Here is a 12,421-nt window from a genome sequence, read left to right as displayed (position 1 = left end):
TCATTTAATAGTTTAATTTTCAACACTGTTTGTAATAGTTCATTTAATGAGTGAAATAGTCAGGGTTTAGCATGTAAAATTGCTAATCAGAAAGAGCCAGAATGAATAGCTGCTTTAGATAAAACACAGCTACATTTTGGGCACCTAATCATTAATGTGGTACTCAATAGTGCTAGATTTATGTACAGGAGAAGCAGGGGCATGGATGAAACAAGTAACTTTTCATATAGTAAAAGGGTAAAGTCATTCCTTTCCCTCAATAAAAGGATGTGATATTTTCAAGGATCTGTGGGAGGCCCACTAAGTTTTCAGTTAAGTTTGGGGGCTAAAGCAATGGTAAAAGTGAATGTTTCCCATTTTTTGTTGTTCTGAGTGATTATCTTCTTCTCAAATTTATAATGGTATTGGTGGACTGATGAAATTTATTGAAGGACAGTGTGATAACTGAAATGGCTAAAGACAATGTAGAGTGACAATGTTCATAAAGCCAGGATGCAATTTTTATCCTTTCAATTGTTTTAATTTTCCCCCCAATTCCACTTTTGTGTCAGTGAAGACTGAGCAGACTGTGAACGTTAAGCAATCACCTTTTTTTAGCTTCAACATATAATGGCATCACTCAGGCAATGGATTGTTGCCATAGAAACTGAAATAGAGGACTAGAAGCAAGCTTGAGCTGCTTGCAGTATTTTTTCAATTGCAGTGTCATATTCCCATGGGCCATCATGGAAAATTACTGAGCTGTACTGAATCTGTCAGAGTTTGTTTATGTCTTCTTATTAAATGCATCTATTTACAGTCACTCTGCTTTTAGTTGAGGTGTTGAGAAATTTCCAGGGAGAAATAAATAAAATCAAGTTTAATGAATGCTCTGGTCTGATCCTCAGAATAATGAATCTTAGTGATGTCGTAAATAGAAGTTATTTTGAGAAATGGTGACTGTAAAATGTAGCAGACAAATGGGCAGAGATATTGGGGTCTTTCAGATGCCTTTAAGAAAACAAATTAGAAGCTTTGACTTGCAAACAAGTCCCCTCAGGATGACAGGTTACACTCTGTGAGCTGCTTTGGGCCTGTGCATGCCAGTTCCTGTGCAGGACACTGATAATCACACAGTGCTTGAGACTTAAGAGCACTCACCCATCAGGGTATCAGACACCAAGTGATATTTCTAAAGCCCATGTTAGTTACCTGAATCATCTCTGAGCACTGGAAAAAAATGCCTTGTAAATGCTGATGCACAGAATTTGTAGCTATGATAGAACTTCTGTAGCTGCACTGGGGAGGTGCTGTGTAACCCCCTCACACATTTTTTGTGTGGTGAGCAGCTGTACTATAGGGCTTTTGTTTGGTTTTCTCACTTCCACACTCCCATTTCCTCTGTTTGTAAACTCATGTCAAAGTAAGGAAAATTAATGTCTGTTTTCTTTGTCGCTTTACATCCATCAATATTCCTGTACCCACTGCAGTATGTATTTATATAGGGAGTTATAGAGCTGGTCATACAGCCTTGTGCAGGTCACTGAAACAGTTTAAGCACTAGAATAGACAAGAGTAAGCCTCTGGTGTTTTTCATTTATAAATCCAGAGCTGTGACAAACAATGAGGAGAAGTTAGTGAAGTCAGCTTGGCCTCTGGGAGATAAGGGCTTTTAATCTGGATGCAATCTCAAGGTTCTTTAAATCCCAATATAAAAGTTGTTGGTGGCCAGTATTTTGGGTGGAAGTGGGCGAGAAGGAACCACTGTGAGGAGGCTTAGCTGGAAAATAAATTATTCATAATTGTTTCCCATGCCATCAAAAGCTTGATATCAAAAGGGAGTGAGGTAGGCTTTTAGTATTTTTGTTATTAATTTGCAAATGTTGATTTCTGACAGAAGTACTCATTTTTGTACAAATGACATTGCTCTCTGGTTTTCATCCCATGTGGAACAGATAAAAAAGTTTCAAGATTAAGGTATTGAGTTCCTTTTCTTGTGATGGTATGGCCTAATCTGTTAAAAGATCTTGTGGTGAACACCTTTGAAGGTTGTTTCAGGACAGGATTTTATTCAGTTTTTTTCAGACTCAAAAGAAAGTAACACTAATTTCTTTAAAAACTCTGCTTTAGAAATGCAAAAGAATTCTTTTTTAGGCTTGGTAATTATCCCTTAATATCAACCTTCATTTGGAATGATACTGTTTAAGGTGGTAATTGTAATCAGCTTGACATTTTCAAGGGGGTTTTTTTGCTCCATGTTTATTTTTTTTTCTTCCCCCTTCCTTCACATAGACGACAGAAGGCCAGAGAAAGGCAACAGAAACTGTTGGCCGAATTTGCCTCAAGGCAGAAAAGCTTCATGGAAACTGCCATGGATGTTGGTAAGTTTTTGTGTGGTTGACTGCTTGCTTTTATGCCTTTTCCCACATGTTAGTATTAAGGTTTCTACTCAGTTGAACTTACAAAGACACACACAAAAAAAACCCCAACCATCTAACCAAACAGGAAACCCTCCCTCACACTCTGCTTTTGTATCCACTTGTTAACTTTACACTTAGGGAGCCTAACTTTGATTATAGGACAGATATTACTGAATACATAATTGCTAAAGAATAGATTAAATCTGTTGGACATAAATTTATTCCTAGTTTTTGTTAATATAGAGTACATGAAATGATTGAATATGTGATATGTTTTAAAGTATTTACATTTAATATAAAATGTCCCCAAATTAGTTTGTCTTTTTAAGATTGTATTTTTCTTTAATCTGTAGTAATAAAATTTAAGATTATTTCTCCATAGAGCCTCAAAGTTCAATATGGTGAAAATTTTAGCTTTTAAATGTGTTTATAGATCTAAGGAAAACATAATTTTTAGATCACCTCAGTTGCTATAAGTGATAATGTATTCTCTTTCAAATACTGTCTTTACACACAATCAGGTTTTGTTTTTCTTGAGGGTGAGTTCTCTCAGATTCTCATGCGTAGAAGTGCATAATCCTGATTAGTTTGTGTTCAGCTGAGGAATAGAAAATATTTTTGTCATTTGGGTCACTTCATAGAAAATTAGCACTTCTGAAAGATAAGAAAAAGCTGGAATCTTCCCAGACCTTCCATCAAGTCTCATCTGCTGTGAAGTTCTGATTTGAATTTAAGCATTGGTTAGAAACATTTTGACAACTGTATTTGCTGAAAAAGTCTGTCTTGTGAAATTGTTAAATTCCCTTCAGTTCATAGGTAACTGAGAAGATTGATTCATTTAGACTTACTAAGGTTTTGGATACCTTAGCAAACTTAAATGGGGCTCTGAGCAACCTACTCTAGTGGAAGATGTCCCTGCCCACAGCAGGAGGGTTGGAACTTGATGATCTTTAAGGTCCTGTCCAACCCAAAATTACTAATATTCTATGAAATTAATCACTCTAAATACGATGGTATGTTTGGAGGATGTGCAATACTCTAATTTTCATCTGTGAACTTTGTATTGTAAGTCAACCTCACTAAATGGCAGCTATTTGTTTGTAATCTAATTGTTAAAGTAAGGAAGAACAACCTTGCAGTTCTCCTTATTAAAAATTAAGTTTTTATATGGTCATGGCTAACTGAAAGTAACTGGGAAACTTTGAATCTTCAGTCACTTATATTTTGAATTTATCATATTGCAACTTTGAAATTGATGGATTTTATATATGAAATCAGATATATATCTAAATATTTATATATGGATGTAGATGGACCTGTCAATAGCTATACAGCTATATTTGCCTATATGCATAAATGTGCATAATTACTTCCAGGCACAGGTTTTATAAGTTATGTTATAAGATACCTGCTTTGATTTGTGGATGAATCATGGTAGCTAAATCAGTAAATTACATAGCATTTATTTTTGTGAAGGACTGTGAATACTTAGCTTTTAGTTAATTCATATTAAATTCTCAGGTAGGCAGACCTGGGCCTTTATTTTTATGATTGTGCATTAAAAAGTTCTTGGGCATGCAAGATTTAGATCACTTGCTTCTTAGTATTTAAGAATTAGTACCTCCAGATGCCTCAATGTAAAATGTAGTGTTTATTGTCAGTTATACCAGATCATGCACAGCACTAGATAGAAATGACTTAATAAACTACATTTTCATAAAGTTAATTCTTCATAAAGATATTTGGCAGCAACTTAATAGAATTCCAGGCATTGTGTTAACTAATAATTACTTTGCCTTTCCACTAATTGTTTTCAGTGTCTTCTATGTTGTCATTCCATTTTCTGACTTTGTTATGAAAATGCACTGAAGTAGTACTATAGTCCAGTACTAGCTTTTATGTTCTGACTGGCATTAAAATAGCTCTCAGAAAGTAAGTTCATATGCCATTATAGTGCCTGGGGTTTGTTTAAAAATCTAGATTAATTTTTGCCAGGAATATTTTCTTCAGTTTGTTGAATTTAAGTGGTTTGTTTGGCTGTGAATTCAATCTCTATATGATACAGAAAATGACTGAAAATGTTGCAGAAACTATTGTTATTCTAATTTTAAAGCACAAAACACAGTAAGAATTTTGAAACTAGTCTTTTTTGAATGATTCAATTCAAAACTACTCTTATGTAATTCATAGGTTTACCCTGAGTCATAGCCTAACAGTGCTGTAATAGCTGTTAGAAGGTAAAAAATCCTTTCATACTAAAATCAGTAGGAATTCGCTCCCCTCTCAAACAAAGTCTGTTACCTGTTACTTTTCTTATAGATTGAAGCCCAGCAGTAGGTTTGTCTTATTTTGTTCACTTGTTGTAACAGTAATACTGTCAAAAATGCAGAGATGGTGAGGCCTCAGCTCCCTTGTTTTGTGACTGTTTCAGTTGGTGTTATTTGGGCAAATTTATATTATTATCACTGGTAAAACGTGAGAACTGTTGTAATTGGTTTGGGGCATAGCACTTAAAAACTTCATAATACCTTTCTATTGACAGTGTAGAAGATTGGAAATACTCTGAAAAGAAATGTGCCTAGGAAGAGATAGGAATAATGGAGAATAGCCAAAGCTTAAAGGTTATTTTATTATAACCCACATACTTCTTAGTTTCTAAAGTATTTAATAAAGTGCACAGAGGCACTGTTAATTCCCTGAGGTATTCCCCTTTGATTGTTGGGATGCTGCAATGAAACATGGCTTAAAAGGAAGTTACCTAATTACATGTTAATTATTCAATATTAAATGTGTCTCATTTTACTAGTAGAATTTATTTATTTGAATTGTCATCGACAAATTCATCTGAGATTCTGAAAATAAAGGTTGGCATTTTCTTTCACATAGTTACTGGAGAAAAAAATCCAATTATGTAGCACTTTCCATTTGTGCCCCCTGTTACTTTCTATTTATATTCTGTGACATCTGCAGAACTGCATTGCCATTCAAGCCTGCCTGGAAGTAATTAGGTGAAATTTAGAAACAGTTATGTTAATGAACTAGGATAGAACAGCATCCACTGTGCTGTCTTTAGCTGTTTGACTGCAGGATAAACAAAAAAGGAAAAAAATAAACCAAGCAAAGTGTTCTAAAAACAGCAGATAGAGCTCTTAATGTGTCTGGGGCACTGTCCAGAGAGTCAAAAATGTGGTGTTGGTTTCAGCTCCACATGTCTTCCTACTCCTGGTTATAGCTCCTGGTTACAGCTCCTCTGAGCTTCACCAGCACTGCCCCAGGGTGACACCATGGTTTTTCTTGTCATGTGGAACTCTGTGCAAGAAATTTTTAAAATTTCATAACCTTCAGAAGGGACTTGATAAGAACAAAACTAAACCACTCAGTTCTAGCTTTGTGAAGATTTGTCTGTCTGAATTTTATAAAAACAAAATGTGATCTGTTCCAGGCAAACTGCTGAACTACTTATCATACTGAAAAATTGCAAATTGGTTAAGTTGTTAATTATAAATGCTAAGATTGATTTCTTCAATAGTTTTCATGTCTCTGAAGTGGCTGGTGTAATTTTAAAACTTTTTTTAATGCATCCTGATAAGTATGCAGATGATCTTTTCTGTCTTTCTTACAATGTGTGTCTTAGCAGGATGACATTTTGTCCTTCATGAAACATTCCTTAGTTAGACTTAAAAAGAAGCTCAGAGTCTTAATGCAAGGTGACATATATTTCCTAACACTCAAGCTTCTGAACCCAGATAGAAAAATAAATTAGGTACTGATCTCTTGAGAATGTATATGCTGGGTCAGGGCAAAGAATATTAGCATACTAATGGTTGCTTTGATACCCAGGGGCCTCTTTGACACAATGTGTGCAGCAGGACAAATGTTGACTACAGCCAGTGGAGATTGTGAACTATATGTACTGTGTTTACAAAGCCCTTTTGGTTTGGGGGCTTTGCTGAGTGGAGGAAATAACAGAATGCATCCTTAGCTCTGGAGAGTAGAAATGAAATTAAATTCAGGTAGCAATGCATTCTGCAGTACATCAATGTGCTAGTTTGATCAGTAATTTGTTAGGAGGTAGGAAGTGCTAGGTTTTTGTAGCTTTGTGTCTCTACTTGGTACAAAACTAAACAAAGAGCTAAATTATTAACTTTTAAAAAACTCTTGGGAGCTACAGGGTTTGGCTCTTCCCTGGATTTCTGTCACAGCTTATAAATTTGTCCATCCTCCTTCAGTGTTTTAAGGTTCATATTTATTCAGATTTGTGAAATAATTCCTAAGGACATAGAAAAGTTCCAGAACCCACTGAAAGGGGATGAGGTATACTACAACATAAGACAAATCTCATGACAGAGGCTTGGTGAACTGATAGCAGTACCATGTGTTTTACCTTGTCTTTTTCCTTGGCTCCTTCTTTACACACTGCCATCGTTAGGACAGGTCTGTGAAATCAATTAGGTTAAATCCTTGGAGCTAGTTAAAGTGAGTAATTAAGGTTTATCAGAGTCCATTCAAATGAAGTGAGAGGTTTTGTTTGGTTACAGTTTTTCTGGTATGCCTACTTATTTGAGATTTAAATTTCTTGCCAATATCCCTTTGTTTTCTTTTACTAGCTCAGGTGCAAATTACTTTATTAGGAAGTCTTCCTTGGTGCTAGTAGCTACTTTCCTTGGAGGTTTATTGTTTGCCAGAATAGCCTAGCTACATCCACATCTAAGTAGTTGTGAAGGAAGCATGCACTTAATCACTGAGTTCTAAAAGTAAATTAGCCTGATTTTTATGTGCCTGTTCCCCATAGGCACATAGGCAATAAAAGTATAAATTGCATATATTGAACAGATTTTAAACATCTTTTAAATCCTAAGTTCTGGGGGTTTTTTCCCCTCAAGTTACAAAATAGGCAATTTGTGATGAATTAATGGTATTTTGTAAATTAAATATTGACAGATTCTGATGACTTCCATTGAATTGCTGTAAATCAGATTGATACATTGTATTCTCTTTCTATGCTTCTGAAAAATACCGAGTGGTTGCATATTTTTTGTTGTATTGACAATATTTTAGAAAAGGTGGGAAAAGAAAGCTGGAACTCTAGGCCTTGCCATTTCTTGCATTTGATACATAGGTGTACATGATTGTGCATTGCACAATTATGAGGTGATGTTCAATATAAAAAATAGCATATTTTATGCTCGCTCCCTTCTCTGCCACCATTTGCTTCTTAATTTCCTGGATGTTTTGGAACATTTGCAGTTGATGCATTGTGCTTTTTATTTCACTGTACAGCTGGTTACCACTAGATGGTGATAGACATGTGTACAATATTAACAACTGCACATCAGTGAAGATCAGGGCTCATTTTCATATGACCCCCAATAACTGACTAGGAAATCAGTACTTACTAGAACAGTGTAATTTTGATTCAGCCCTGTGAGCAAGAGCATTGCATGGAGTTTTTTATAGCAAAGAAATATTCTGCCTGGCACCCAAGACGCCTCTCCTTATGGCAGCAGCCTCCTGTGCCAAACTTGTAGTAGACTTTCAGAAGACAGCAGTTGTCCTAAAAGCAATTCTGCATGAGGACTGTTGTTCTACTCAAGGTTTTTGGATTCTCTATCCAATACTTCTTCCAATACTTCAGCCTACTTAATCAGAGGGATAAAGGGTATGGTAGAAGTTAGGGAGGAAGTGTTTTCCTTTAGAAAAATTTTGTTCTAGGAAATACACAAAGAAACCCACATATTCTAGGTCAAGAGGCTGACTGTATGTGCAGCAGGAGTGGATCATTTAGTCCTAAGGTGCTTTTCTTTCAAATCAATAAAGAATTCTTCACTTGGATGGTAACATAACATAAAATGGTTTGCCCTGAAATCAGCACCACCTACTGTCATGTGATCAAAGCTGTGTGAAGTGCAGTGGCTTTGATACTTCAGAGCTGGGCCTTAACCTTGAACATTTCTGTGCACCTAGGAAGGAGCAATGTGGACCATGAAGAAAACACATAATCATTTTTCCTTCTAATGGTTGTTTCAGTCAGCTAATCTGGTTTAACTAGAGAGTCATATTGTTGTCCTTCATCTCTGTATGTTCAAAGTTTTCAGTATATCTAATGAGATAGAAGTTAGATCTCTCTTTTATAGAAGTTTTTAAGAGATCAAGTTTAATACGAACCTCAAATAAAGCATTTAATTCCACAGGGAGTAATTTTGCCTATTGAAAAAACACGTACTTCATTTTGTAGGTGTCTATCCTGGAAGCAGAAAGGTTTGTTTCAAGCAACTGACAATGTTTTAGTTGTAGATAAACTAGAGAAAATATTTTGTAGTTTTTTCATCACTACCTCAATGCAGATGGGTTTTTGGACATCCTCAGATGGAAATCCTCAATTGGATTTCTTTACTTCTGTTTAATATGATTTTTTTTAAATTTGTTTTTAGAATCACCAGATGCTGACATTGCCATGGAGGTAGCTACATCTGAACAGCATGTTTCTGAGGCAATATATGACTGTGTTATTTGTGGACAAAGTGGCCCTTCTACTGAGGACAGACCTACAGGGCTAGTTGTACTATTACAGGCATCCTCAGGTATGAATGTGTGGCTTGTAGGAAAAACAGTGTTTCTGCAGCTTTTAGCATGTGTGCATAAATCCTGTTGTGTCTCCTTAAGTCTTGAAGCACAGGGTTTCCTATTTTTTTTTCTTTGTGGACGGTCCTCTATGAGACACGTAAGGAACTTCTAAAAAGTTTGGGGAAAGAACAAATTGTTTAATTCCTTCCTACTTTCTATTAGCTTTTGCAAATGCAGAAGTATATTACAGAGCTGCAGGAAAATCAGTCCTGGAAGGAAAAAGAAAATTAAAGAGCCATCAGTGCATCTGCATGTAGATATAAATGTTAGTGGATATGGGTGTTTGTGTGTATGTTACAAACCAAACTGGCCTGATTGTTCTCTGAGTTGTTCAGCCTGTTGTTACCCATGGCCCTGTGTGTTCCCTCTCCTGTGGCAGTGTTGGGGCAGTGCCGCAATAGCACGGAGCCCAGGAGGCTCCCCACGACCGAAGAGGAGCAGATCTATCCCTGGGACACCTGTGCAGCGCTGCACGACGTCAGGCTCACAACGCTGCAGCGCTACTTCAAGGATGTAAGCATTGCATGGCAACTAGGCTAGCACCTAACAACACTTGCATGTAAAAAGAGAATGAAATTGCAACTTAGAGCTCTCCTAGTTTCGTGTCTACATTTAGCAAATGCTTTTTCGTGTTGCAGTCATTCTGAAGTGTTTACATTTGATAGGCTCCTTATTTTTAAATAGTTTCTGGCTTTCTTCCATTATATTTTGGCAATAGGCATCTAGTATATCTACAGCTACACAGTCATTAAACATCCACACAGATGCTCTCTAGAAGAAGGTATTTCACGCTCCCGTGTGACCACACAAGTGAAATTTGTGTTCACTGTCTAAGCAAACATCAGTTCTCTTGTAGCCATTCAGAAAACCCAGTCAAGGAATTGCTCTTAATTAGGTAAAAGTATTTTGGAAGTGCAGAGTAAGTGGAAAGATTTCTTTTAATCTGTAACAGGTTTCTGAGCGCTACAGAGAAGGGGAGTATGAGTTGATGGGAAGGAGAAACCTGTAGAAGGCATCCTCTTCTACTGAATCCTCAACTCTGCACAATATCTGAAGTTCAATTTTACATTTATTGATAGTAGATGTCTGCTCTGCAGTTCTGTTAGCTGTTCCAAACAGTTTTACAGCACTTCACAAAGCCAAGTTACAGCTTTTCCCATTTAATTTTGAGAACCAATTCTTGTTGCTTAGCAGGACATACTCAATTGTAGACCTTAGCAGAAGGGCTGCCTGTGACTTCCCTTGCTAGTGCCTAAAAGAGCTGTGTAAGATAATACACAACTGTTCTGAGAAATCATTTTCAGGAGAATAATATGGAACCTTTGATCCTAAATTAGCTTCTATAGATTAGTCCTAGGTGAGATGCCAGCTTTTCAGTGTATCTAACTAAATAATGAGCCTTTAGAAGCTTGAAGATTGTCTTTAAAGTGGAAAAACTGGCAATTTTTATTCTAACATAGTTGCTAGCTTTTTCATAATGACATCCACAGATAATTAAAATTTGCCAACTGCAGCCAAGCTCGTTTATGTAGATTAATGTAGAGTAAAATTCTTAATTGTTTTGATACAGTCCTAAGAATTGGTCATTTTTTCAGAAAGCATCTTATTCTAAGGAAAATATGCATTTTCTTGCTAGAAAGTGAAATTCTGAAAGACCTAAGCAAAAAATTATTCTTTAACAAACTATTTTTTAGCTGAGAAAGAATTTGTGGACATGCTTTTCTTCTTTTGACATTGATGATACTGGGTTAGTGTATCAGTTAATTAGTATCTTTTCCTGCTGAAGTGATAAAAAGCATTGAAGTAGTGCTGAAGTGGAGCTTTATTTTTACATGTTGGCATACTGACAAGAACTGCAGAAGTTTTACTATTGGAAAGAATAGCATAAGAGCTGTCATGTCAGTCTGCATAAATAAACACTTTTTATAAATTCTTTTTTTCTTTATTTCCTCAGGATCTCTTTAACTAGGTAGCATGCAAATAGAAATCTGTCTATCTTGTAAATCTTGATGTTTTATTAAATACTTTTATAGCTTTATATATTATAGTTGTTGTTTTTTCTTCCTGTTGTTGCTTTGATTTAGAGTTCCTGCCTACAAGCAGTGTCAATAGGCTGGGAAGGAGGTGTCTATGTACAAACCTGTGGTCACACTTTACACATAGATTGTCACAAATCTTACATGGAATCCTTACGGGTGAGTAAAGCTGAGGCTCATAGTTGTTTATTTGGATCTGAACTACTTTTACTGAAATCACTTGGATTTATGCTGTTCAAATCAATTCAATCCCATGTTTTGTATGCCTGTACAGAATAGTTTCATTGTGTTTCAAGAACTTAGTCTCTTACTGCATCTTGACATTATTAACAAAAGTACTTTGTTTTCTGTTATTCTGATATATCAGAAGAAATCTCATGCAAAATTAACCAGCACAAAAAAATAAAGACTAAATGATGACTCCTTGTTTCATATGAACCAGCATTTTTATTCAAGATGACTTTACAGGATATTTCTTCAGGTTTTGGGTTTGGTGGATCTTTTGGTGGGGTTTTGTTTGTTTGAGGGAGGGGGATGGTTGGTGGAGGAGGGTGTTTGTGTTTTTTGTTAGTTTGTTTTTCTGGTTTAGAATTTTTTTTGTAATTCTTGTTGATTTCTTTTCATTTTGAAAAAAGCTGTGAGCAACTCTTTGTGTTTTTAGTATCAGCATTGCTCCTACTGTGTGAAACTTAACCTCTAAAGAAACTAGAAGGTGTGCCAACTTGGATCCCATGATGAATTCTTTTCCATATTCATTTAAATTTGCTTGCAACAGTAATTGCATCATCAAGATAAATATAAAATAACATAAAAATCACATAAAGAATACAGCAGCAAAATCTGGACTTTCATGATAGAGTCTCACTTTATAGAGTTTTGGAAAAGAAGATTTTTTGCACCATATAAATTCTGAAGTCATTTTTTGGTGGATTCTCTATTAAACTTGAAGCAAACTGTTACTCCATGTAATTGTAATCTTGAAGATTCTAGATTATTTAAGTGAACTTCTGCTCCTAGCATGTTTTACTAGTACGTAGATGAGTGCATAATAATTTTGACTATTTACTACCATTTTTTGGACTGAAATAATTTATATAGAGCTGTGTTCATCTGGATAAAACATTTATTTTTACATAATACAGTTAGATATCAACATGGGAAGCCACAGAGGCAATTCATGAAGCTGAAGCAAGGTTTCTTGCCAGTTTACAAGAGTATTGAGGACACATCCTCACTTTCCAAATGTGTATTTCTGTGCCCATTCTTTCATCCTTCATGTGATACAAGAAATAATCAGGGTTCTTTTCATGCTGCCTGCCAATGGCTACTTGATTAGGCTTTTTTCAGCCTCTACTTGGAGTC

General features: G+C 35.8%; 1 protein-coding gene across 4 annotated transcripts in view; it reads left to right on the top strand.

The window, feature by feature from the left end:
• Positions 1–12,421, top strand: part of UBR3 (ubiquitin protein ligase E3 component n-recognin 3) — a 97,466-nt gene that overhangs the window by 46,602 nt on the left and 38,443 nt on the right. For all 4 annotated transcript variants that reach the window (XM_071434942.1, XM_071434941.1, XM_071434940.1 and 1 more), the window contains 4 exons: positions 2,272–2,360; positions 8,831–8,980; positions 9,403–9,536; positions 11,108–11,218. In XM_071434942.1, the coding sequence (XP_071291043.1) occupies positions 2,272–2,360; positions 8,831–8,980; positions 9,403–9,536; positions 11,108–11,218 (484 nt within the window). The remainder of the gene's footprint in view (positions 1–2,271; positions 2,361–8,830; positions 8,981–9,402; positions 9,537–11,107; positions 11,219–12,421) is intronic.

This window comes from Agelaius tricolor, unplaced genomic scaffold (assembly GCF_023055355.1).
Source record: "Agelaius tricolor isolate 1412-34295 unplaced genomic scaffold, bAgeTri1.0.p SCAF_10, whole genome shotgun sequence".
In the NCBI taxonomy this organism is placed as follows: domain Eukaryota; kingdom Metazoa; phylum Chordata; class Aves; order Passeriformes; family Icteridae; genus Agelaius; species Agelaius tricolor.
This window is presented reverse-complemented; position numbering and strand designations above follow the sequence as displayed.